The sequence below is a fragment of the Eucyclogobius newberryi genome, unplaced genomic scaffold (assembly GCF_026437365.1).
Source record: "Eucyclogobius newberryi isolate DKJ021-1_F unplaced genomic scaffold, fEucNew1.0.hap1 SCAF_20, whole genome shotgun sequence".
NCBI lineage: Eukaryota > Metazoa > Chordata > Actinopteri > Gobiiformes > Gobiidae > Eucyclogobius > Eucyclogobius newberryi.
Genome location: NW_027315835.1, coordinates 19,832,095 through 19,856,822, shown reverse-complemented (window position 1 = coordinate 19,856,822; position 24,728 = coordinate 19,832,095). Strand labels below are relative to the sequence as shown.

General features: G+C 43.2%; 2 protein-coding genes across 2 annotated transcripts; both read left to right on the top strand.

Annotated features, from left to right (window-relative positions):
* Positions 1–10,158: 10,158 nt before the first annotated feature.
* Positions 10,159–12,081, top strand: pvalb9 (parvalbumin 9). Its single transcript, XM_072456574.1, has 5 exons — positions 10,159–10,406; positions 10,883–10,950; positions 11,141–11,273; positions 11,564–11,673; positions 11,883–12,081. Exons 2-5 carry the CDS (start codon positions 10,890–10,892, stop codon positions 11,906–11,908), a joined length of 330 nt encoding a protein of 109 aa, XP_072312675.1. The 5' UTR covers positions 10,159–10,406; positions 10,883–10,889; the 3' UTR covers positions 11,909–12,081.
* An 853-nt stretch (positions 12,082–12,934) lies between these two features.
* On the top strand, positions 12,935–21,254 carry ccz1 (CCZ1 homolog, vacuolar protein trafficking and biogenesis associated). The gene is made up of 17 exons (XM_072456343.1): positions 12,935–13,076; positions 13,597–13,671; positions 13,743–13,839; positions 13,956–14,053; positions 14,134–14,227; positions 14,316–14,396; positions 14,464–14,511; positions 14,595–14,678; positions 15,223–15,398; positions 16,190–16,271; positions 16,352–16,413; positions 19,189–19,300; positions 19,541–19,574; positions 19,656–19,773; positions 20,390–20,548; positions 20,621–20,748; positions 20,865–21,254. The coding sequence occupies exons 2-17, from the start codon at positions 13,658–13,660 to the stop codon at positions 20,918–20,920; spliced, it is 1,443 nt and encodes a 480-aa protein (XP_072312444.1). The 5' UTR covers positions 12,935–13,076; positions 13,597–13,657; the 3' UTR covers positions 20,921–21,254.
* Positions 21,255–24,728: the final 3,474 nt, after the last annotated feature.

Genomic DNA, 24,728 nt, shown 5'->3' with positions numbered 1-24,728 from the left:
ATAAAATATTTATAAAAAAAAAACAAAAAAAACAACAATATTGAGCATGAATCCAAGTTGCTAATCCTAGATGTCATAGTCCTTTTGGGCAAAAAAATTAACCCTTTGTAGATTTTTAAAGAATATTTTTAGTCAAAAAACAAGGATTATTTTCAATAGCTCCTAAGTTAGCAAACCTAGATAGTAAAAGCTAAGTGATTATAGTAGTTTGAGTCTCCAGGTACAACGCACACCTTTTACTTTTTCAAATTAACTCTTTGTAGATTTTTAAGGAATATTTTTCGTCAAAAAACAAGGATTCTTTTCAATAGCTCCTAAGTTAGCAAACTTAGATAGTAAAAGCTAAGTGATTATAGTAGTTGTGGTCTCCAGGTATCACGCACACCTTTTACTTTTTCCCTTTATAGATTTTTAAGGAATATTTTTCGTCAAAAATCAAGGATTCTCTTCAATAGCTCCTAAGTCAGCTGACCTAGAAAGTCAAACCCAAGTGATTATAGTAGTTTGAGTCTCCAGGTATCACGCACACCTTTTACTTTTTCAAATTAACCCTTTGTTGATTTTTAAGGAATATTTTTTGTCAAAAAACAAGGATTCTTTTCAATAGCTCCTAAGTCAGCTGACCTAGAAAGTCAAACCCAAGTTATTATAGTAGATTGAGTCTCCAGGTTAACCCTTTTTGAATTTTAAGGAATGTTTTCCGCCAAAAATCAAGGATTATTTTAGCAGTTAGCAAACACCGTAGAGTTGCTGAACTGACTGATAAACGGTCAAGGAAACGGCCTGTGCTACTGGACCCTGGACCACAGAATGTCAGCAGAGCTTTGAGGCCTTAAAAGCCAAGCTCACCACGGCCCCGGTACTTTGCCTACGCTGACTTCTCCCTCCCATTCATTCTGGAGGTTGGTGCAAGTCATGCTGGATTGGGGGCAGTGCTCTCCCAGGACCAGGAAGGGAAGGTGCGACCTCTTGTGTACGCCAGTCGAGGCCTGCGCCCGACTGAGCGCAACATGTCCAACTACAGCTCCATGAAGCTAGAGTTGTTGGCCCTTAAGTGGGCCCTGACTGAGAAATTCAGGGAGTAACTGCTAGGACACAAATGCGTGATCTATACGGACAACAATCCCCTGAGTCATCCCTCCTCAGACACACTGGGAGCTGTTGAGCAGCGCTGGGCCGCCCAGTTGGCCTCTTTTGATTTTGAATTAAAATATCGTTCAGGTAAGTGTAACCAAAATGCTGACACTTTGTCTCGCCAGCCTGGTACTTCCTTACAGGAAGTGGCACCGGGAACTTGGGGCACATGTCTGCCTGGGCAGTTAGAACAAGCCCTACAAGGAATGGTTACACAGGCAACACAGTCCCTTGTGACTTTTCTACCGCAAGTTGCCCCTGCTGACCTCCGCGAGCTTCAGCAGTCTGACCCCGCCATACAGGAGATCCTGACCTTTTGGCAACAAAATCGACAGCCCACTCGTGAAGAGCGACGAGCCCTCTCTTCGACTGCCCTCTTAGTGCTGGCCCAGTGGGACCGCCTGGTAGAGTTAGAGGGGCTGCTGTATCGGCAGGTGTTTCGTCCTGACGGTGGTGGGGCTGTGTATCAACTCCTTCTGCCTAAAGCCTTGGTCCAGAATGTCCTCACCCAGGTCCATCAGGAGCATGGACACCAAGGAATAGAGAGGACTCTGGCCTTGCTGTGTTCCCGGTGCTATTGGCCAGGTATGTCACGGGAGGTAGCCCAATGGTGCCAGGCTTGCGAGAGATGTCAGCATGCAAAGGACAACCAATCGGTTCCTCACGCCTTTATGGGCCACTTACTGGCTTCACAGCCAAACGAGATCCTTGCTATCGACTTTACCCTGTTAGAGCAGACCTTCACTGGTCTGGAAAACGTGCTGGTCATGACTGACGTTTTTAGCAAATACACACTTGTAGTTCCAACCCGCAACAAGCACGCTTCCACTGTGGCGCAAGTCCTGGTCACAGAGTGGTTTGCAAAGTTTGGTGTGCCGGCATGCATACACTCGGACCAGGGACGAAACTTTGAGAGCACTCTCATCCAGCAGTTGTGTAAGCTGTATGAGATTACAAAGTCTCGGATATTGAACTATTGGCTATTGGCATGAGGCCATATTATCTGCCCGGGAGTTCTCGCATGTGATTTTGATCGTAGTCTATGTGGCCCCGTCTGCCAATGCTGAATATGCTTGTGAAGCACTGCTCTCCTGCACTTGTAGGCTGCAAACACAGCATCCACAGGCTCTCTTCCTCATCTCTGGTGACTTTAACCACGCTTCTCCCTCTTCTGTTCTACCAACATACACCCAGTATGTCACCTGCCCCACCAGAAACAATAGAACATTGGACTTGTTTTTTGCCAACACCAAAGAGGCTCATTCTTCTTCCCCCCTCCCTCCCCTGGGCAGCTCGGACCACAACCTTGTACATCTGAGGCCTGTGTATGAACCCATCATGCGCAGGCAGCCTGTGGTGTCCCGTGTGGTGAGGATGTGGTCTGCTGAGAGCGAGGAGGCTCTGAGGGACTGCTTCAGCACCACTGTCTGGACTGAGCTTTACGGCCATGGGGAGGACATCAACACCATCAGAGAGTGCATCACGGACTACAACAACTTCTGTTTTGAGAACATTGTTCCCTCCCGGACGGTGCGGTGTTTTCCAAACAACAAGCCATGGATTACCCGTGAACTGAAGGCTCTGCTGAAGGAGAAGAAGAGAGCCTTCAGGTCAGGGAACAAGGAGGAGCTGAGGACTGTGCAGAAAAAGCTGAGGAGGAAGATCAGGCAGGCTGAAGCCGGCTACAAGAGGAGGATGGAGGAGCAGCTGCAGCAGAAGAACATTCAGGGAGTGTGGAGAAGCCTGAAAACCATCTCGGGCTTCAAAATCCTCCCTGCCCAGACAGAGGGGGATCTACAGTGGGTGAATGATTTAAATGCTCACTTCTTGAGATTTGATTGGTCACCCGCCCCTCCCCCTGCACAGCTGCATGCTCCCTCTTCCACAGCTGGACAATGCCCTGCATCCATTCCTCTTCATTTCTCCGCCCCGGACCATCAGCTCCCCACTTCGCCTGGACTCACCCATCCCCCCAGCACACAGTCCCCCTGCCAACCACTGACTGTCACAGCAGCACAGGTGAGGAGTGAGCTGAAGAGGATTAAAGTGAGGAAGGCAGCAGGACCTGACGGCATCAGCCCCAGGCTCCTTAAGTCCTGCGCAGATGAACTGTGTGGAGTTATGGAGCATGTCTTCAACATGAGCCTGAAGCTGAGGGTGGTAACACAGGTACCTGTCTGGTACCTGTGCCCAAGACACCGTGCGCCAAAGACCTCAACAGCTTCAGGCCGGTGGCTCTCACGTCCCATCTGATGAAGACACTGGAGCGGCTGGTCCTGGACCACCTCCGCTCCACCGTGAGCTCAGTCATGGACCCGCTGCAGTTTGCATACCGGCCTGGCATTGGAGTGGAGGACGCCATCATCTCCCTGCTGCACCGCTCTCTCTCTCACCTGGAAAAGCCTGGCAGCTCTGTGAGGATCCTGTTCTTCGATCTTTCCAGCCCCTTCAACACCATCAGCTCCTGAGGGACAAGCTGGAGACGGCTGGTGTGGAGTATGACCTGGCAGAGTGGATCCTGGACTACCTCAGGGACCAACCCCAGTTTGTGAGAGCATGGGACTGTGTGTCTGACACTCGGACCTGCAGTGTGGGGGCGCCCCAGGGCACTGTCCTCGCGCCCTTTCTCTTCACCCTTTACACTGCAGACTTCAGACACGACACTGCAGAAGTTCTCTGATGACTCTGCCATCATCGGACTCATCACGGACGACGATGATGCAGAGTACATTGGACTGGCGCAGTACTTTGTGGACTGGTGTCAGCGGAACCACCTCCTCATCAACGCGGGGAAGACCAAGGAGATGGTGGTGGATTTCCGCAGACGCCACCCCACTGCCCCCTTACCAGTGAACATCCAGGGAAGGGACATTGAGAGAGTGGACTCATACAAGTACCTGGGTGTTCATCTGAACCACAAACTGGACTGGACTCATAACACAGACACACTGTACAGGAAGAGCCAGAGTCGGCTCTACCTCCTGAGGAGACTCAGGTCTTTTGGAGTGACAGGGCCACTCCTGAAGACCTTCTATGACTCTGTGGTGGCATCAGCCCTCCTGTACGGTGTGGCCTGCTGGAGCAGCAGCATCGCAGAGAGGGAGAGGAGGAGGCTGGACAAAGTCATCAAGATGTCCAGCTCCGTCCTGGGCTGTGCTCTGGACTCGGTGCAGGAGGTGGGGGACAGAAGGGTCCTGGCTGGATTCACATATATGCTTGACCATGAGTGCCACCCCCTGCAGTCCGCTCTGGAGAGCAGCTTCAGTGAGAGACTGATCCACCCTCGCTGTGTGAAGGAAAGGTTTCGCAGGTCTTTCCTTCCTGCTGCTATCAGACTTTATAACAAACACTGTTAGTCCTGAACACTCGCAATACTGACTTAACAATGTGCAATTCCGTCATATGTGCAATATGTGCCGTCGTGACACATATTCATGTGCAATTACTGTCGTGATCACATGCAATGGTATTTATGTATTTATGTATTTATTTATTTATTTTTATCTTTATTATTTTTCCCCTCCATCCCTTGTTGGGTAATGGGAGTTTTTGTTTATAAGAGATCTTCTACTGAAAGTGTTTTTCAAACTTCCTATAAGTGATCTGTTCTTTTCTTCTGTATCTACCTCTGTATCTACCTGCGTTGCATCAATGAAATTTCCCCATGTGGGACAATAAAGGAATATCTTATCTTGTCTTATCTTACTCCGTACCACCCAGTAGGAAATGGGCAGTGTGAGCGGTTCAATCGAACACTTCACAATATGTTGCGTGCTCTTCCTGCATCCCGTAAGAGGGACTGGAGTGGTTGCTTACCCCAGGTGCTCTACGCATATAACACCACTCTCCACCAGTCCACTGGTGAGTCTCCATTCTTCCTGATGTTTGGGCAAGAACCACGTCTGCCTATTGATTTCTTGTTGGGTAGGGTGCAAGACCCCGTGGGGGGGAAGTGTGCATGAGTGGGTGTTACGACCACCTGGCTCAACGGCAGCCAAACAAAGAGGGGAGTCCACACAGCATCACAATAATTAATAGTATATTTTTATTATAAATAATCAGGCCCTGATAAAAGAAACTAATGTATCTGTGTAGATGGCAACTAACTAAGTGTAGTATGATGTGTATCGTTGCAATGAAAATGTGCAAAAATAAACAGAATTAAACTGTGCTGCCACACAGTACAGCAACCAGTCTTGGGGCGTGGCGAGAGAGAGAGAGACTGCTCCCACCAGCCTCCCTTATATCCAGGCTGGCTCCACTCAAGCCAAACGATCCTAAGGTGTGTTAGGAGGGACCTGCAGTGGAGAGAATCACCTGGCAACCAGGAGAGGGTGCTGACTCCCACTGCCCAGGGAGCTGACACCCCTACAGAATCCCTAGGTTCGTAACAGTGGGTGAAAAGAGCACCAGACGCGTCTTCAGGTGGCTTTCAACGGGGCAAGAGAAAGATTGCGTCTGGCGGCCTCACGTAGAAAGGCAAATCATGACCAACGGGTCAGAGATGTGCCATTTAAGGAAGGCCAGCTGGTGCTACTTCGCGATTACAGTGCTAGGGGTTGTCGGAAGACCCAAGACCTGTGGGGTCCTCAACCTATGTTGTCCTGCAAGCCCCAAGGGAAGATGGTGTGGTGTACACGGTGGCTCCTGTGGATCAACAAACCAAGGTAAAAAGGGTCCACCGATCCCTGTTGAAGGCCCTGCTTTGCAGTGACTCCCCTGCCACTGTCCCTGGTGTGAATCCTCCGGATGCACCTGTAGCACCAATCGTAGAAGATGAACAGTCATTTGAGGATGATTTGTTTTTACAGCCGCCGGTGCGGCAGCCAACAGTTGTGCCCCAAAACTCCTCCCACGTCCCATTACACGTGCCGAGTGCTCAAGAACCATTAGTTGCTCTCCCCACCGTGGTCACTGACCAGGCTCCGCCAGCAATTGACCCTGTGGCCAATCCTGGCTTCAGCGAGGCATCTGTACGCCGGTCCACTCGCACGACCGCTGGCCAATACCTAAATCCCCACCGTATTCCAAGGTCCCTAGTTGAACAACCATCCGGCCAAGGTGCTCCTGTGTCATCCTCCAGGCTGACACAAGCAGTTTTTAGGCCTTGGTGTTAAGTTGTGTTTCATCGTCGGGGCGACGATGCATTTCGGGGGGGGGGGTGGAATGTGGCAATATGGGCTGTAGAGGCCTGTGCTGAGGGTACACTTACCTGCCGCTCCGTGGCGCTCAGCTGGCAGACAATTTAAGCGCGCCCTCCTCATCCGCCTCTCGTTTCGCCCACACGTTCTTTCGGGCCTTGTTGTTGGCCACTCCGTCCTCCATTCCAGGTAATGACAATCCCGCGGCTTCGATTCATTCATTTCACAAATTCATGAATTAAATTCTTCCGGTAGTGCCGCTGCAGTGCCACAGGCACCCATAATCCAGTCCGGGGCTCTGGCAAATCACCTAGCAGGTAATGAACTCCCAATTCTCCTCAGTCATTCAGTTTCAACGCTCCTAAATCCCGGTTTGCCCCAGATACACCGGTCAAGTACACCCGTTTGGCTTTTAACGCCTTGTCCATGACCACGCGCCGCGAAGGCGCTGTTGTGCGGCAACAGCTGGCCAACGTTGCGTGCGCTGGTCCACTCAGTTTGGATGCAGCCTGTGGTGTGGAGCAATCCCATTGAGCAGCTAAGGAAGTATCGTGTGCTACTCCGTCAACCATGCCCGGTATGTGCCGAGAATTTATTTAGATCAGTTTCGATTGAATGTAGTAATTCCACTGGTAATATTGCAGGTCTCCTGTGGTGGTCCGCAGCTGCTTGGGCACGCCCCCCTCTGCTGTTTAGTTCCTTCTTGGCTTCTTTTTGTTTTGTTCCTGCTCTGTTCTGATCCTGTATTGTGCCTATTTTGCCATCCCGTTTTGTTCCTGTTTTGTCCCTATTTTGTTCTTATTTTGCCTACTATTATAATAACTTGGGTTTGACTTTCTAGGTCAGCTGATTTAGGAGCTATTGAAAAGAATCCTTGTTTTTTGACGAAAAATATTCCTTAAAAATCTACAAAGGGTTAATTTGAAAAAGTAAAAGGTTTGCGTGATACCTGGAGACTCAAACTACTATAATCACTTAGCATTTACTATCTAGGTTTGCTAACTTAGGAGCTATTGAAAAGAATCCTTGATTTTTGACGAAAAATATTCCTTAAAAATCTATAAAGGGTTAAATTGAAAAAGTAAAAGGTGTGCGTGATACCTGGAGACCACAACTACTATAATCACTTAGCTTTTACTATCTAGGCTTGCTAACTTAGGAGCTATTGAAAAGAGTCCTTGTTTTTTGACGAAAAATATTCCTTAAAAATCTACAAAGGGTTAATTTGAAAAAGTAAAAGGTGTGCGTGATACCTCGAGACCACAACTACTATAATAACTTGGGTTTGACTTTCTAGGTCAGCTGACTTAGGCGCTATTGAAAAGAATCCTTGATTTTTGACAGAAAAAAAATCTTTAAAAATCTATAATGGGTTAATTTGAAAAAGTAAAAGGTGTGCGTGATACCTGGAGACTCAAACTATTATAATCACTTAGCGTTTACTATCTAGGCTAGCTGACTTAGGAGCTATTGATAAGAATCCTTGATTTTTGATGAAAAATATTCTTTAAAAATCTACAAAGGGTTAATTTTTCAGCCCAAAAGGACTATTGCATCTAATATTAGCAACTTAGATTCATGCTCAATATTGTTGTTTTTTTAAAATATAAATACGTTTGATATTTTTTAAGATAACACATTTTTAAACAAACGGTACTTTAGAGTCGGTCCCTAACTGGCGTACCAAGCCGCACTTAAGCGCGCAGCTCCCCGCGTCGAGCTACTGCAGGCGGGGCACACTCAGAGGAAGCTCCCGCTCTAGTTGCGGAGGCGAATGTCCAACGTCCAACGTGAAATTAACTTCACCGCGGTCTCGATGCCCTGCACGCGAAAGGTTTATCCTCAAAATTCTGTGCTTAATCTCTTCAGCCCACCTGCACAGCTGCGCGCGAGTCCTGTGAGACGCGGGTGCAGGGCCGGCCCAGCCTATAAGCGAACTAAGCAGCCGCGTAGGGCCCCGAGGCTTTAATAGGGCCCCCAATCTGGCAACCCGTTTTATGCGAAGTGCAAGCGCAGCGTGCGCCACTAGTGTAGTAGCGCTGCTGGCGCGGCAGCGCACACAGCGGTAACACATAACGCACAAACCGCATTTATTTGTAATGACAATCTGGCAACCAAGGCACCAAACCTGCGCTGATTGGGCAACTTCATTGTGCGCGAGCAGAACGAGAGCAAAACATAAACACAACAGAACATGGTCCCTGCGTGGTCCTCATGTCCAGAGGAATATATCTCCTGGTGCCGAAAAACGAAAGAAGAAACTTCTTGAGATGTAAAGAAACTGCAAACTCAACAACACTTTCCAGGTAGTGAACTTATCTTACAAAGAGACGGTTAATGCTGCTGTTTGAAACAACACGATTCTGTCACGTTCGCTCAGGCTGGAGGAGACGAGAGCTCTGCCCCGCGCATAATAATATGTGAATGAAAGATAATAAGCTTCACATTTACACCAGCCCCGTAGTGTCAGCTGCAGGTGAGGCCGGTGAGGGGCGTCTATGCCCCGGGTCACTAAGAGGCGGGGATCCGGTCCGGACGAGCGCCGTCTCGTCCAGAACCTCTGACGTGAGACTTTGGAGTGAACAGTGTGCTGCCCTGTCCCGGGCCCCTGTGCAGCCTCAGTCAGAGATGAGCGGTTTGCGTATCTCTCTCTCACATCACCATGTGTGAGATCAATCGTGACTCGTGATGTCTGTTTTACTTTGACTTCTTAACGTGGAATGAGAGGAACGTAAAGGTTTATGCACGTAAGGTCCATCAGCCAATCACATCGCAGCATTATTTCATGCAGGAGTCCAGTGTTTGATGTTCTGATCAGAACAAACATTTATATTGTAATTAACTTTTAATAGAGCAATAAAACATTTAAATTTATTTAAAAAGCATCATTAGACTATTTGTTATAAATTATAATAAATTGATAGTGAAAAATAATTACGTCTGTTATAGAATAATACTATATATTTTTATACAAAAGTGGCAAAGTTGCAGAAACGCAGTCTCTTCACAATAGCTAGGTTTGGACCTTCACTTTTAATTCTGTTCATTCTCTGGGAATAACATGTTTGCACTGTTTTATCAGTGTTAATTGTTAATCAAGCAATGCTTATGCCATTTGTTTAATTTAATATAACTTGTTTTGTCACTTTGGCAAGAAGGAACAGTTGGGAGCAGTAAAAGATAAATTAGTAAGGATAACTATTACTTTTACATTTTCAGTTAAAATGAATCAATTTGACCATAATTATTTTCATAGCCAATATTGTATTGAGTAATTAAGTACACTAATGTATTAATAACTGGCTTTAGTCATTTTCTCCTGGCACAGTTTCATCACATCATCATTTTATAGCATTACAACCTCAACATTTTACTCTTACTTTAGCCGGCTGGACCACATTAAAATGCAGCAGAAGACCCAAAAAAGGTCTGAAAATTTCTGGGGGAGGGCCCCCAGACCCCCCCTGTTCATTAATTTAAACTAATGTGCTAATGTGGCTGTCGACCCTTAACGCCCACAAATACGCCCAAAAACATATCTGGGATGTGTGTTATTTGTACAGGGAGTAGAGGTGATGTCAGCGGAATACCAAGTTGCATTGTGGGATTTAAGTTATCAATATTTGAATTTGTGAGGTGTTGAGAATAAACTAACAGGCAAACAGATGCTCTGGAGTTTTGTTGCGCTTTGTTTGCGTTGAAGAAAGTTCCCATATGTGGATTGTTCACTGACAATGGCAATAAAACTGATTCTGATGACGTGGTGAGGGGCCCCCAAAAATGTTTTCGCTTAGGGCCCCCTGAAGGCTTGGGCCGGCCCTGCGCGGGTGTATACTGAATATAGGGAGGAGGCGCGGTGTGCTGGAGAAAGGGTTGATGCCGTGGAGAGAAAGCAGTGCGCCGTGCTCGGGTATAAAGCGTAAATGATAATTGGGGAGGTGTGCCGGTGGGAAACCAGAGAAGGAGCCGTGGGATAATTCGATCTGCGAACAGGTTGGAAACTCAAGCATCCTTCGGCGCACCTCCTGGGCTCTCGGTATATAAACAGGAGAGACCTGAAGGGGCTACACACCGCTGTACACCTGCTGCTCTGGTCCTGCCCAGTCCTGCCCGAGGAATCTACGACCACTGGTGAGTTCAGAGCCCAACGCCTGGGGGCCACCTTTGGGTGCTCTGATGTGACGCGTGATCTAGGGCTGCAAGGGTACCAGCAACAGAACAGATGGCTATGACATTCTTTCTTACATTTTCTCTCTCTCTCTTTTCTTTCCTTTTCTTTTCTTTACTCAAGTTTGTTGTCAATTAATTTATTCCAAAAGACTAAATTAGACTAAAACATAAGAAAGAAAAAAATGTTTTACCTCACACTCTTAAAAGATAAGGCTCATTATTATGGAGGCTGCTTTTTGGTCTACTCAAAAATTACCTTTTCAGTATATGCAGCAGTCAAATAAACAATGATTAACAAGCTACTGGCACAAAATAATCAGATTTATGCAAAAGTGCAATGGTCAAAGCCTATGCTCTTGTTTTAAAGACAAGCATGATTTGCGATGAGAGTAGAAAGTTGGTGTGATTAATTGATTGAGCCTTTGTCTAACCTGCAGAATCAACATGTCCCTCACCTCCATCCTTTCAGCTGAGGCCATTGACAATGCTCTCAAGGACTGTCAAGGTACACATTCATATGATACCATTTTTGTTAAACCAATTTACAAAGTTGTATATCATCTCCCATCAGTTGTTACAAATTCCAAATGCTTTATATTTGTCTGGAGAAGTATTTTATCTAATCTAAGTTTGGCATGTCAGACCCATTTTAACTTGACTGTTGGATGCTATGTTACTTTTTTTTTATGTTTTAGCCCCTGACTCATTCTGCTACAAGAAGTTCTTCAAGCTGTGTGGCCTGTCCGCAAAGACGCCTCAGGAGATCAAAAATGTTTTCCAGATTATAGATGAAGACAACAGTGGCTACATTGAAGAGTCAGAACTTAAGTGAGTTTTGATTTCAAAGAAGACTACCGGACAACATTTTTTCAGCTTTTAAAATGATTTCTTTGACATTTCTGAACCAAATATGTACTGGATTAGCTCAGTATTTGTGTGATATGAAGACAAATCTCAGCTCAGTCAGTAGTAATAATGGGATGGCATTATTAAGCCGCCTTGCAGTAATCCACAGTTGGCAAAGCTGTATTACTTTTTTTTTGTACATAATCTGCTACCTTTTGTGTGATAATTCAAGAAGTGAAGGTTGTTAAAACTGCCAATGTGCTTTTCGGCAGATTCTTCCTCCAGAGATTTTCCCCTGGTGCGCGGACTTTAACTGATGCAGAGGCCAAGAGCTTTATCTCAGCAGCCGATGATGACAGTGACGGCAAAATTGGAGCAGAGGGTTGGTGTCTGATTTCTCTCGATGTCCACATGAGCTCGGCAAAACTGAACTCTGGCAGCATAAACGCTCAATAAAATTGAAAAAAGTGGAATGGATTACATAGACTAATAATATAAAACTTTTTTTGCACATTCACAACTTTTTCACAACATTCACAAATGTTCTTGTTGTATTTATTTGTTGTTGTTTTTGTCTTCTTCTTTTTTTAGAATTCCAGGCTATGGTGTTGTCTTGAGTTTCACATCATTCCCAGAAATTCATCATCTTTAACCACTGGAGATTCCTGGTTCATAGTCACATTGACTCCACATTGACTTGCATATTTTCTATTAAATGGAATTGTTAATATTTTTGAATGGAACTTTTACCTGTTTTAAAATGGCAGCTTTACACAATGATTATTTTTTTGCCTGTGTCCGTTCCACCACAAAACCTGAAATAAATAAATTTGTGAAAAAGTATAAGTTTGTCTATGAACTTTTAACTTGTTCAGGCCCAATTCCAGTAGCAAAGGCTCTTAACTGTCATTTTAATTGGCACAATGCTCCCTTTGCATCCCAGTAAACCTGAGCCTTGACTTATTAACCCCATTTTATTATAATGAAATACATGAAAATATTCTGAAAATCTAAATAATAAACAAAAGAGATGCAAATACAACGCTTGTGTGGGTGACAGAAAATAGTTACATTGTCCTTATAGCCTATCAAGCTAACTCATCCGCTCCAATATCTGGTTACCTGTAATGGTAGGCCCGCTTGATTTCCCTTAGGGTAGGGTCACCTAAGTGCAGGTCTAGTCTTGTAAGCAAATGCATTAGTCTTTGTTTCTCCTTTGTGTTTGTTCTCAGAAACAAATTATAATCGTAATTCATAAAATGACTTATTTCTAGTGCATATCACTGTCTAGACTAGACTAGAAGGTAATTATTATTATTATTATTATTATTATTATCATTATTATTATTATTATTATTATTATTATAAATTAACCTTTTTAAATGTAATTATTATTATCACTGCCTGTCACCTGTGTACCGAGAAACACTGCTGACCTACGCCTAGGCTTTTATTTCCATGTTCAGAAATGTTCATTAAATCAAAGTATATAAATTATGATATGTAAGATTCAATGTAATCCAAATCCGATGTTATGCAATGAACTGTAGCCAATATAATACGTCCATGACTTTAGCACAGCGTTTTCTCTAGGAACTCAGAAAAAGGGTTTGAATAAGTGTTTTGCCCGAGATGTTTAGTGTGTAACACCACACTGTCAAAAGCAGGAAGTAGAGAACGTAAAGTAATGCGGTGTGTTTTTCATCGATGACCACTTATCATCGCACTTATTTATGTGCTGTACACTCACTTGGATTAGGACGTGCTTGTTTGGTTTACTGTAAGGTGGGTGTTGTCTCAATTTGATCTTTTAATACCTTTTTCTCCGCTTTGTTTATGAGGTTCTCTGCAGATCCTGTTAGCATTTTCATTTAGCCACACATCTATGGTTAGCACTTAGCTTACATCAATGTGTAATAATCATTTAATACTAAACGCTCTTATAGTATTAAATAATTAAGAACATAATTCACCCCCCTTTAGTCAATGTCAGTTACTCAGGGATAGAGATAGTCACTAAACGAGATTATATAGCCCCTTTATTTACATTTGCCGGTGAAGTTGACAAGAAAAAACGCTCCGGAAAAATGACTGCAGTTAGCGATACATAAAAGTACTATATTCATTATTAGTAGACGTAGTAATGTGGGATCTACAGACGCAAAATATAGGGCTCTTTAGATGGCATGTTTTGAGAGTAGTGAGCTCTCCGTATTGCTGCCTGTAACATGCAACTGTCGAGTGTGATTTTGAAATTCGCTCTGCTACTCTCTTGACACTATGTTGATTTCACTGTATTTCACAGGTTCCGGCATGATAACCAAACAGTCTTTGAAGGAAAGAAAATCCAAACCCAAGATACATCGATGCAGATGATTAGGTAAGGTGTTCTTATTTAATCAAAACTTTGGCTGGAGTTTTTTTGTTTGACAGCATGTTTCTTTGTCACAGCCCCAGAATGGCCTCAGGAATGCAAGAAAAACAGTACAATCCATCTCTGCTTAGTTTTTTTATTTATAACCCCACGTTTGGACCACGGGAAGGAGAGGTGTGCAGATTATCTTATCTTATTGTTATATATATATATATATATATATATATATATATATATATATATATATATTGTCACATTTACTTAATTAGTCATCAGAATTTTATTCTCAGGAGGAAAAGAAGATTTTGTTCTACCACCCTAGTGATGTGGAAAAGAATGAGAAGATCCGAAATGTGGGCCTATGTGAAGCTATTGTTCAATTCACCAGGTATATAACACATGTTTCAATGTAGTTTGTGCATGGTGAAATTGTATTTTTTCATGAGTAGTGTAATTCAAATGTTCCAGGACATTTTGCTCAACAAAACCTGCCAAATCCTTGCACACACAGAAAAACCGCCAGTTTTTCTTTGAGCCTGAAGAAAACTTTTGGATAGTTATGGTATTTGAAATATTTATCATTTACACATGCTGCTAATATTTCATCCTTTTCTGTGTGCATTGTCCATTGAATGAATTGTTTTTTTCAGGTGGTGCGAAACCCAATGGTTGAAAAGCCAAACAAAGATGGTAAACCCCCGACAGTGGAATACCAGGAAGAAGAAATACTTGTATGTGGCAAAGTTATTTATATTTTGAAATAATTAAATTTGCTACAACTTCTTTTATTCTCTGTAGGACACTGTTTATGGTGCAGTTGTAAGACAATGCTACAGTATGTACAAGGTAAATGTCGTAAATGTAGCTTGAATCACACATTTTATATTGACAGTAAAAATTCTAAACAAGTTTAAATATTTTTGCTGCAGTTATTCAATGGGACATTTGGGAGAGCAATGGAAGCTGGAGGAGTTGAGCAGCTCATTCAGAAACTTGAAAAGTTCTTCTACAGGGTAAAAGCAATGAATGCATTAAACATCTGTTTGAATGTGTAGTGCTTTGTAGAATGTTAATTAATATTTTTACGCAGGTCTCTCTTGTATGTGTATGAAGTATTTTCAGAAGGATTTTGTATTATCCCTTGACATAAAGTATCTGTTTCCAGTGTAGATCCTTATTACAAGTTTCTGGATTCTCAACTCTGGCTACTGTTACTGTTATCTAACGTCATTCTGCCATCTGAACTATGCAGCCGTAGACATTAAAACTGTATACACTTATTAAAAAAACATTTCTAATTAGGGAAAACCCTTCTTAAGTTAAGCCGGGTTTCCCTCTCCACTATGAAACCTTACCACGGGAGAATGAGAGGCATTGCAGTGTGCCTATCAAGAGGTTGAATGTCAAAGCTTCTAGTTTGGCCTTGTGTGATGCAATTGTCTCTGTCGTGCCAATCAGTCTTCTATCTCAGCTTTCACTTGTGCACTGTAAGCAAGCACTTGGTTGGACGTAAACTAACCCCTTTCTCCTGATGTGTGTCTATGCTCGGGTTTCCAGTATCTACAGACTCTTCACTTGCAGTCCTGCGATCTGCTGGATGTGTTTGGAGGAATCAGCTTTTTCCCACTGGACAAGATGACATACTTGAAGATCCAGTCGTTTGTGAACAGAGTGGAGGAGAGCCTTAGTCTCATCAAATACACAGCCTTTCTTTACAATGACCAGCTTATTTGGTATGAAACTTCTCTACAACTGTCTTATTTGTAGTAAAGGCCTGCCCTCCAAGCACCATAAATACCTGGCTTTGAATAGACATGCATTAGTCTGGGCAGCTAATTAAGAAACCACATTCACTTTGAAACTACTCAAATTAAACTAATTCTTAAAAGAGGGTGAGTCATTGGCAGTACAGCGACTCAGTAATTAGAGTTCTTGTCTCATACCAATGTGCATATTTTCCTCGTGTCTGCGAAGGTTTCCCCCTGCAGTTTCTCCTACCACTAAAATGTACAATAGGCTCCCTTCTGGGGCTAGAAAGTCTGCATTTCAGTGGGCCTATCCTGGTTAAATAAAGGTCAATATAAAAGTAGTTTGTGGGACCAATGAATTGCAACTAACATTGGAGTTAAGATGTGTGGAATTTAAAATCTAAGATGTAGTTGTATGTCACTGTACATTTGAAACTTCAAAATCCTAAAATGTACATGTGGAAATGCACCCTTAGCCTGCTGGTTAAACAGACATAGAACAAGGTGTAATCCGCTTTGCAGTGTCTGGTGCGTGTGACATGTCCCATCTTTAATTACACATTAGCCTCCCTGTTCAGTGCAAAAGCACTGGGGATTACAGAATATGATTGCTAGAATGATTTGAAAGCATTATGATCTGTAATTGGAAGTTGTTATATCATACAGTTTGTGATTTCAGCTCAAAAATCAAAGGAAATAAATTAATTTTGGCACAAAGACTGAATATCAGGGTTAAAACTAACAAAACTAAACAAACACTGCCTGGTTACTTGCAGGAGCGGACTTGAACAAGATGATATGAGGATTTTGTATAAGTACCTCACCACTTCACTCTTCCCCAGACATTCTGAACCTGAGGTTTGACTGAACATGGTCTAAATATTACACAGAAATAATTACATATTGTCGTTAACATTAGTAACAACATTTGTTTGTAGCTGGCTGGAAGAGACTCTCCTTTAAGGCCAGAAGTCACTGGGAATTTGTTGCATTATGGGAGGTGAGTTCTCTGATATGCATTCTTAGAGATTTATCTTTTTTATGAAAGTGGAGGGATGTCATGTGAGGAAAAATACTTCTGAATGTGTAGTTCTTTGTTGCTTTGTCTTGCACCATCACATGGGAGCTACTGCTGCCAGCTATCAACTGACAGAAATAAAGCTCACAAACATTTTTAAAACTTTTGTCTGCATATAATTATTCTTAGCAAGACTGGGCTTGATTTCTACACGCCAAAGAAAAGCATTAAGTAATGTCCAAAATGCTTGCCAAATGGCCGTTCACACTTTTACTTTCTACACAGACTTTGTACCATTTATGCAAATTGTCTCACTCGATTATAAGAGGAATACAGTGAACACTGTCTACTTTGTTTACCATATTCTTCACTAGACCAAATGGAAAATACTAACTATAGCTGCCTCCTATGTCGGTGTAATCCCTCATTCGTCCAGGCGTGTTCCATAGTAGAAAAAGCTTCAGTTGTAGTCATCTGGACTCAGTTTGAAAAAATAGACGTTTCGACTCTCATCCAAGAGTCATTGTCAATAAAAGAATTTAGATCGAGAACTCCGATATTAATACTGTTCTGTGGTAAGACCCACCCATTGGGAGGAGCCTTCCTGAAGTAGAAAGAGTTGTTTGTTTCAACAGAAACTCCCCCCTTGTATCTACCGAGCTAGCCTATTCAGAATTTTAATGGCCTATTAGAAACCTCTTTGTCTTTGTGAGACCCTGGCTCAACCACCCTGAGTACCTGATTAGCATCTAAATGTCCTGGTCCTGGTCCTCTACCTTTCCAGGGGTTCAGAATCCCATTATAAATAACAGGAAGATGAAACCTAAGCCCTCCATTTCTGTTTAAAGAAGGTCTTTCTTTTTTAACAAAAATAGCTTCCTTGACTCCTCTTTCAAACCATCTTTTCTCCCTGCTTAAAACCTTCACCTCACCGTCTTCAAACGAGTGATTAGAGGCTTCAAGATGGAGATGCACGGCACTCTGAGGTCCTGAACTAGTATTTCTTCTGTGCTGATAAAGCCTCTTGTGTAGAGGCTGTTTGGTCTCACCTATGTAACGTTCTTTACAGCTTTCTTCACTGCATTGGATCGAATAAACTACATTGCTCTGTTTTTGAGTCGGCAACTTGTCCTTTGGGTGAACCAGTTTTTGTCTTAAAGTGTTTCTTGGTTTAAAATAAACAGGGACTTCGTGTTGTCTAAAAATTCTCTGCAGTTTTTCCGACAGGCCAGACACATAAGGGATAGAAACACCCTTCCTTCTCTGTTCAGTTTCCCTTTTGTCCTGCTTCTTGGTTCTCTTCACTCTGTTGAGAGCCCAAGCGGGGTAACCACAGGCTGAGAGGGCATTTCGGACATGTTTTTCCTCTTTCTTCTTGCCCTCTGAGCTGGTGGGCACACCTTGAGCTCTGTGTTGTAAGGTTCTGATCACCCCCAGCTTGTGCTGTAGTGGGTGGTTGGAGCCAAAGAGCAGATACTGGTCCGTGTGTGTAGGTTTCCTATATACTTCTATTTGGAGTTTTCCGTCCTCTCCTCTGATCGTGGAACAATCAAGAAAGGCCAAGCGATTCTCCTTAGCGTCTTCTCTTGTAAACCTGATATGTGGGTCCACAGCATTGATGTGATCAGAGAAGGTTTCCAGCTCTTGTTCCTTGATTGTTACAAACGTATCATCGACATAGCAAAGCCACAGTTTTGGGGCTATGCCTGAGAATGAGGCCAGTGCCTTCTTCTCAAAGTGCTCCATGTACAGGTTGGCCACTATGGGAGAGACGGGCGAGCCCATGGCACAGCCATGAATCTGTCTGTAAAATTGTCCCCGGAATTGAAAGTAAGTGGTGTTCAGACAGATGTCCAACAGTTTACATATGTGTTCAGGTGTCAGTTTGGTCCTTTCCTGTAGGGTGGTGTCTTCCTGCAATCTGATCCTCACTGCTGCTACTGCATCAGAGGTCGGGATGCAGGTGAAGAGGGACACAACATCATATGAAACCATGAGGTCATCTGGGTCCAGTTGGAGATGTTTCACTTTATCCACAAAGTTGTGCGTGTTTTCCACATGATGTTCCGAATTCCCCACAAGTGGAGCCAATATAGTTGTTAAATGCTTGGCCACATTGTAAGTGATGGAATCTGTGCTGCACACTATGGGTCTGAGTGGAACATCCTTTTTGTGTATTTTTGGAAGGCCATAAATGCAGGGCATGGCTTCACCAGGATACAGTCTGTAATACAGAGGCCGGTCTATCACTTCCTCTTTTTCCAGCCTTTGTAAACAGTCTATCACTTTCTTCTTGTAGCCACTGGTCGGATCTCTTTTCAAGCGTTCGTATGTGGTCGTGTCCTCGAGGAGGGTGTGGACTTTGGCTTCGTAATCAGCTGCGTTGAGAATCACAGTGCAACGTCCCTTGTCTGCTGGGAGGATGTTGATGCTATGATCTTTTTCCAGTGCTGAAAGTGCTTTTCTCTCTTCAGATGTGATATTTGAAGGAGGTGGTTTGGCACTCTTCAGGGTCGCTGTGACACGTAACCTCAGGTCTGCAGCCTCCGATTCAGTCATTTTCTAAATTCTTTTATTGACAATGACTCTTGGATGAGAGTCGAAACGTCTATTTTTTCAAACTGAGTCCAGATGACTACAACTGAAGCTTTTTCTACTATAGCTGCCTCCTATGTTTAGTGTTACTTCAACTCTTAAATGTGCTTTACAATTAGTTTTGTAATAAAGTCTTAAATCTCCAAACGTTTTACATTGCAGATTTTTGACAGGACCCACCAATTTCAAAGACCCAGAGGCCAAGTTCCGGTTTCCAAGGATATTTGTCAGTGCTGACGATGGCTACGAAGAGCTACACCTGATTGTTTATAAGGTAAACATGTTTTTTTCACCAGGTTATTCCAGCTTTCAGGTTGATTTTCGTAATGCATTGAACCACTTGACCCTTAGATATAGGCTTTAGTATTTTCAGATGGTCTTCCGATATTATGCTTTTTTTTATCATCAAGCTGCTGAATTTTAAAGTGATGAAAAATCGTTCACATTAATATAATTCTCATCCTCGTTTGACCTTGAATTTGTTTTTAATCCAAAAACATGCTCTCTTTTTCAGGCTATGAGTGCGGCTGCCTGTTTTATGATAAGTGGTGAGTGCTGACTTCTTAAGTAATTACAGTCATAGATTTCTACCATTACACTGTATTCATGTTGTTGTTTTTTCTCTTAAGCCTCCGTGGAGCTAACACGCGAGTTCTGTGAGCAACTTGACTGCCTTGTGGGCCCTCAGCTCACTTTACTGGCATCTGATATTTGTGAGCAGTTCACCGTCAACCGCAGGATATCGGGGTGAGCCCACATCCACCTCTGTCATTATTCATTGTCACCACTTTCAACAACAAAACCAGTGACCCAAACAGACGTCAGTAGAAGTAATGCTCTTGGCTGCTCAGTGCTCATGTGCACATATCCATGGATTACATTTGTTTGGCTCTATCTGGTATTAAAAATATAATGATCTATAATTCAGATATGAAGCAGGCCACGTCTTATTTAAGCTACAAACCCACTGCAACTAAAAAGCTCTTACACTTGTGAGAGGACTCCGACTTGGTATCGTTGGTACAAGCCATGTCCTATCTCACAGGAGAAAAGGTCATCAAGGGGTTTTGTGTATGCAGTGCACTGTGTAAAGACATGAAAATAATAAGTGATAGATAGTGATAGATGAGACTTGCACCGGATATCCTTTTGAGGCTATTAAGGAAACTTGAGATGTGCATCTTTGCATATTGGCCTGATCCTCCAGTTCTGTAATTCAAGAGATTTAATGATCTTATTTTAATCACTTTGCTGAGGAATCATGTAATTACATGATACTATAACTGTCCCGAATGTTAGTTGGGGAAATATGTGTTGAAGAACAGGTTGCCCCTTCATGGTGTGATTTTACTGTGTGCCCTAGGACGGAAAAAGAACCCCAGTTTAAGTTTATCTACTTCAATCACATGAACCTGGCAGAGAAAAGCACCATCCACATGAGAAAGACAGCCAGTGTCTGCCTCACCTCTGTGCACCCAGACCTCATGAAGATCCTGGGAGATATCAACTGTGACTTTGCAAGGTTCATGGAATTATATGGCACTGATTACACAAAAGAGAATACTAACAACTTCTGATGATATTTCTTTGACAGAGTTGATGAAGATGAAGAAATAATTGTGAAAGCTATGACAGACTATTGGGTAGTGGGCAAGAAGTCAGACCAGAGAGAGCTGTATGTGATCTTGAATCAGAAGAATGCCAATTTAATAGAAGTAAATGGTATGTATATATATATATATATATATATATAATACTATATTTTAGTATTTTTTTTTTTAGCTTAATCCACAATTCACTTTATGATTGTTGCGTGCATTATCTTTTCTCTCTTGCAGAGGAAGTGAAGAGACTTTGTTCAACACAGTTTAACAACATTTTCTTCTTGGACTGAAAGAATGGATGGGACACTACATCTGGGTAATGCAATAATTGCATTGTAAAGTATGGTAATGAAAATGTTCCTTCAGCTTTTTATTTAATATAGAATTGTATAATTGCTTTGTAATTAAGTGTACAAATGCAGATTTTACTGTACATTTACTGTTTGCTTTATATTGATTTGTACATACAAAAAAGATTTTGTTGTTGGGAAATTTGATCATTGTTGTGTGTGTTGTTCTTTTTATATATATAAAATCATCACGAGTCAGGACTTTTAAATATAATTTAAAACTCAAACAGTCATACTCTAGTTTAGGGGTGTATGGTTTGGTTTGTAAACTACTGGGCCAACTGTGTAAATAAATATTTCCTAATTTCAATATCAATGTTTCATCAACTTTTGCTGAGAATTTCTAATGCTCATTTCAGTCAAATGATTTACAAAACATTTGACACAATGGCCATGTTGTAATTGGGTGTTTTGGTTCTTAAAACGGGAACGAGTCTCACATGAGTTTCTCCTTTCATTGAAGAATCCAGTGTGTTTAAAGTGTGTCCTCTCCCTGATCTGAACGGTCACTACCTAAAGCCCAGCACCTGCACCAGTCGTGAGACCGAGCAAGTGCAGCCTTTACAGCTCAGCCTGGAATTCTGCAGATTATGTGCTGAACATGAGATGAGGCCTGAGCACACACTGAGAAGGAGAAAAACTTGTATGGGACCTCTATCTGCAGGTCAAGGCAATTACGCACATGTCTAAAATGTACTATTGCAAGTACAAGTATAGCTTCCAAATTTGTACTTGCGTTAAAGTAAAAAGTACACATGAAAACATTTTGCATCAAGATTTTAAACAAAAAAATCTAAACTAAAGCAAGTTGTTTTAAACCATGATGTGTATTGTTCAAGCTCTGGCCAGCCAGAGCAGAAGATGCAGTGCTGTTATGTGTGTTTGCAGCATGATTGTAGGTGTGAAAAGAAACACAGCAGAGACCATCGTGGGTCGGGATACTTATGCTCAGTACGCGCAACTCACAATATTTTTAGGTTTTTGAATGTAACTAAACTAAAATGGCATGCATAACGAAGAAAAACATGTAACTACAATGGAAAAAGTGCATAACTAAATTAGCCTTTCTACTGTAGTTACATGGTTCTCTCTCACTTTTTAATGAACATACATGAAACACATGATGAAAACACTGGATAAGTTGTGGCTGATTTTCATCTGTTGTCCTGCATTCACTCTCACAACACACACACATTCATACACATGTTTTTAGTGGTAGGGGAAACCGGAGTACCCAGAGGAAACCTATGCAGACACGGGAAGAACATGCAAACTCCACACAGAAAGGCCCTACACACCAATCGATTCCAGGACCTTGCTGTGAAGCGAGCCCCTCTATTTTTGAATATTGTATTGTCATTTTATTTTGTGAAAAATAGGGAAATGGTGAGCTTTTTATGTTGATATCATTACATTTGTTGATAAATACTCTAATACTTGATCACTTTTGTATGAGTGATCCAGAGAACTAACCAGCTGTGCTCAGATGTTGATGCTGATGTCAGTCAGATTTTGAGGGTGTCTGAATGTGGCAGTGGTAAAGCTAAAAGCCACTCTAAACCTAAATCTGACCGAGGACACAAAGCGAAAGCTCTCAGCCAATGCCTTCTTCATCTGGTAATGGTAAATGGTCACATTTTTTCTACCATTCATGCAGACAGGCGAGTAGGGTTAAGTGTCTTGTCCAAAGACACAACGGCAGTATTCACATGAGGCAGCTGCGATCGCACCGCCAACCTGCAGGCCAGTGGATCTGACTGACCGACCTTTGGATCAGAAGACGAGCACTCTACCACTGAGCTACTGTCGCCCCTGGCACAAAATAATGTCACTTTCAAACAGGCGACACCCTCGCGGCCAGTTATAGTTATTATTCTGCATATACATTTATAGACTGTTGTCTCTCTATTTGTCTACTGTCTGAGTTGTCTGTCTTTTGTGTTTTTTTGTTTGTTCTTGTTGTCCAACTATTGTTACTGTTTTGTATCTGTAAATAAAAAAATAAAAATTAATATTCTGCACATGACTCCCGATTGTCTCTCTTACAGTCTATGTTGCATTCTGTTTTCCATTAAGAATGACACCTCTGAATACACATGTCCAAAGACCTTAGTGAGAGACGACATTGTCTTCTTGTACTTCTGATGTAGTGGTTCAAATGCAGGATACTGTTGCATCCCTAATGTCCTGGAGCTGTGTGGCCTCCAAAGAGAGCTCAAGTGATTAGTGCTTTAGAATCAGACAAAAGCACAAGGTCAACGCGGCTCTAGCTCATGAAACTAGATTCAAAACTTTAGGGACGCTGTTTTATAAAGTTTTATGCTTAAGAAGTCCATTAGATGAAAGAGGCACCATTTGATGTTTGGCTTTTTGGGTCAGGTGTGGGTTTTAGGTCAGAACTTTTAGTGCTCAGGTTTAAAAAAAAGTTCAACCCTTTCTATTAACAAACATCTATTTTCAAAACGTTTTTAAACGAATGACAGTTTTAACATATTTATTTATTATTATTAATTATTATTGATGACTGCAACTGTTCTCCTCCTTGAGCCGACACCTTAACGTGGTGGAGGGGTTTGAGTGCCCGAATGATCCCGGGAGCTATGTTGTCGGGGGCTTCATGCCCCTGGTAGGGTCTCCCAAGGCAAACAGGTCCTAGGTGACGGGTCAGACAAAGATCGGTTCAGAAGCCTCTTATGACGACGACACAATCAAGGCAGTTCACGTCGCCCGGATCGGCGTCACCGGGGCCCCATCCTGGAGCCAGGCCTGGGATGGGTGCTCCATGGCGAGCGCCTGGTGGCCGGGTCTTGCCCCACGGGGCCCGGCCGGGCACAGCCCGAAAGAGCGACGTGGGGCCGCCCTCCCGTGGGCCCACCACCCGCAGGAGGATCCATAGGGGGCCGGTGCAGAGAGATCTGGGCGGCAGTCGACGGCAGGGGCCTCGGCGACCAGATCTCCGGACACAGAGACTAACTCTGGGGACATGGAATGTCACCTCGCTGGGGGGGAAAGAGCCTGAGCTTGTGCGGGAGGTTGAGCGATACCGACTAGATATAGTCGGCCTCACCTCCACGCACAGTTTGGGCTCTGGAACCCATCTCCTCGAGAGGGGCTGGACGCTCCACTTCTCTGAGAGGAGCCAGCTGAGGTGGCTCGGGCATCTGTTCCGGATGCCTCCTGGGCGCCTCCCTCGGGAGGTGTTTCAGGCATGTCCCACCGGGAAGAGGCCCCGGGGAAGACCCAGGACACGCTGGAGAGACTATGTCTCTCGGCTGGCCTGGGAACGCCTCGGGATCCCCCCGGAGGAGTTAGAGGAAGTGTCTGGGGAGAAGGAAGTCTGGGAGTCCCTGCTCAGACTGCTGCCCCCGCGACCCGGCCCCGGATAAAGCGGCAGAAGATGGATGGATGGATGGATGGATGGACTGCAACTGTTGGTTAATTATATGTTTCCATGTATAATCGTCAGCCATGAGCTTCAGTGGCATCCATGTAAAAGCAAATTTCCACAAAACCTTAAGCAAAAAAAATATCTGAGATATTTTGGCTGAAAATTCTAATTACAGTACGAAGGCTACAACATATTTCCCCCCAAATATCACACATTTTAGATTCTCATCCATCAACACGCAATATTAGTTAATATTAACTGTGTAATCATGCTATTATAGCTTTATTTTAGTTATCTGATCATTGCACTGTTAAGGGTAAATATTAAATTTCATACTTGAATGTTTTTACTTTTTGGCCC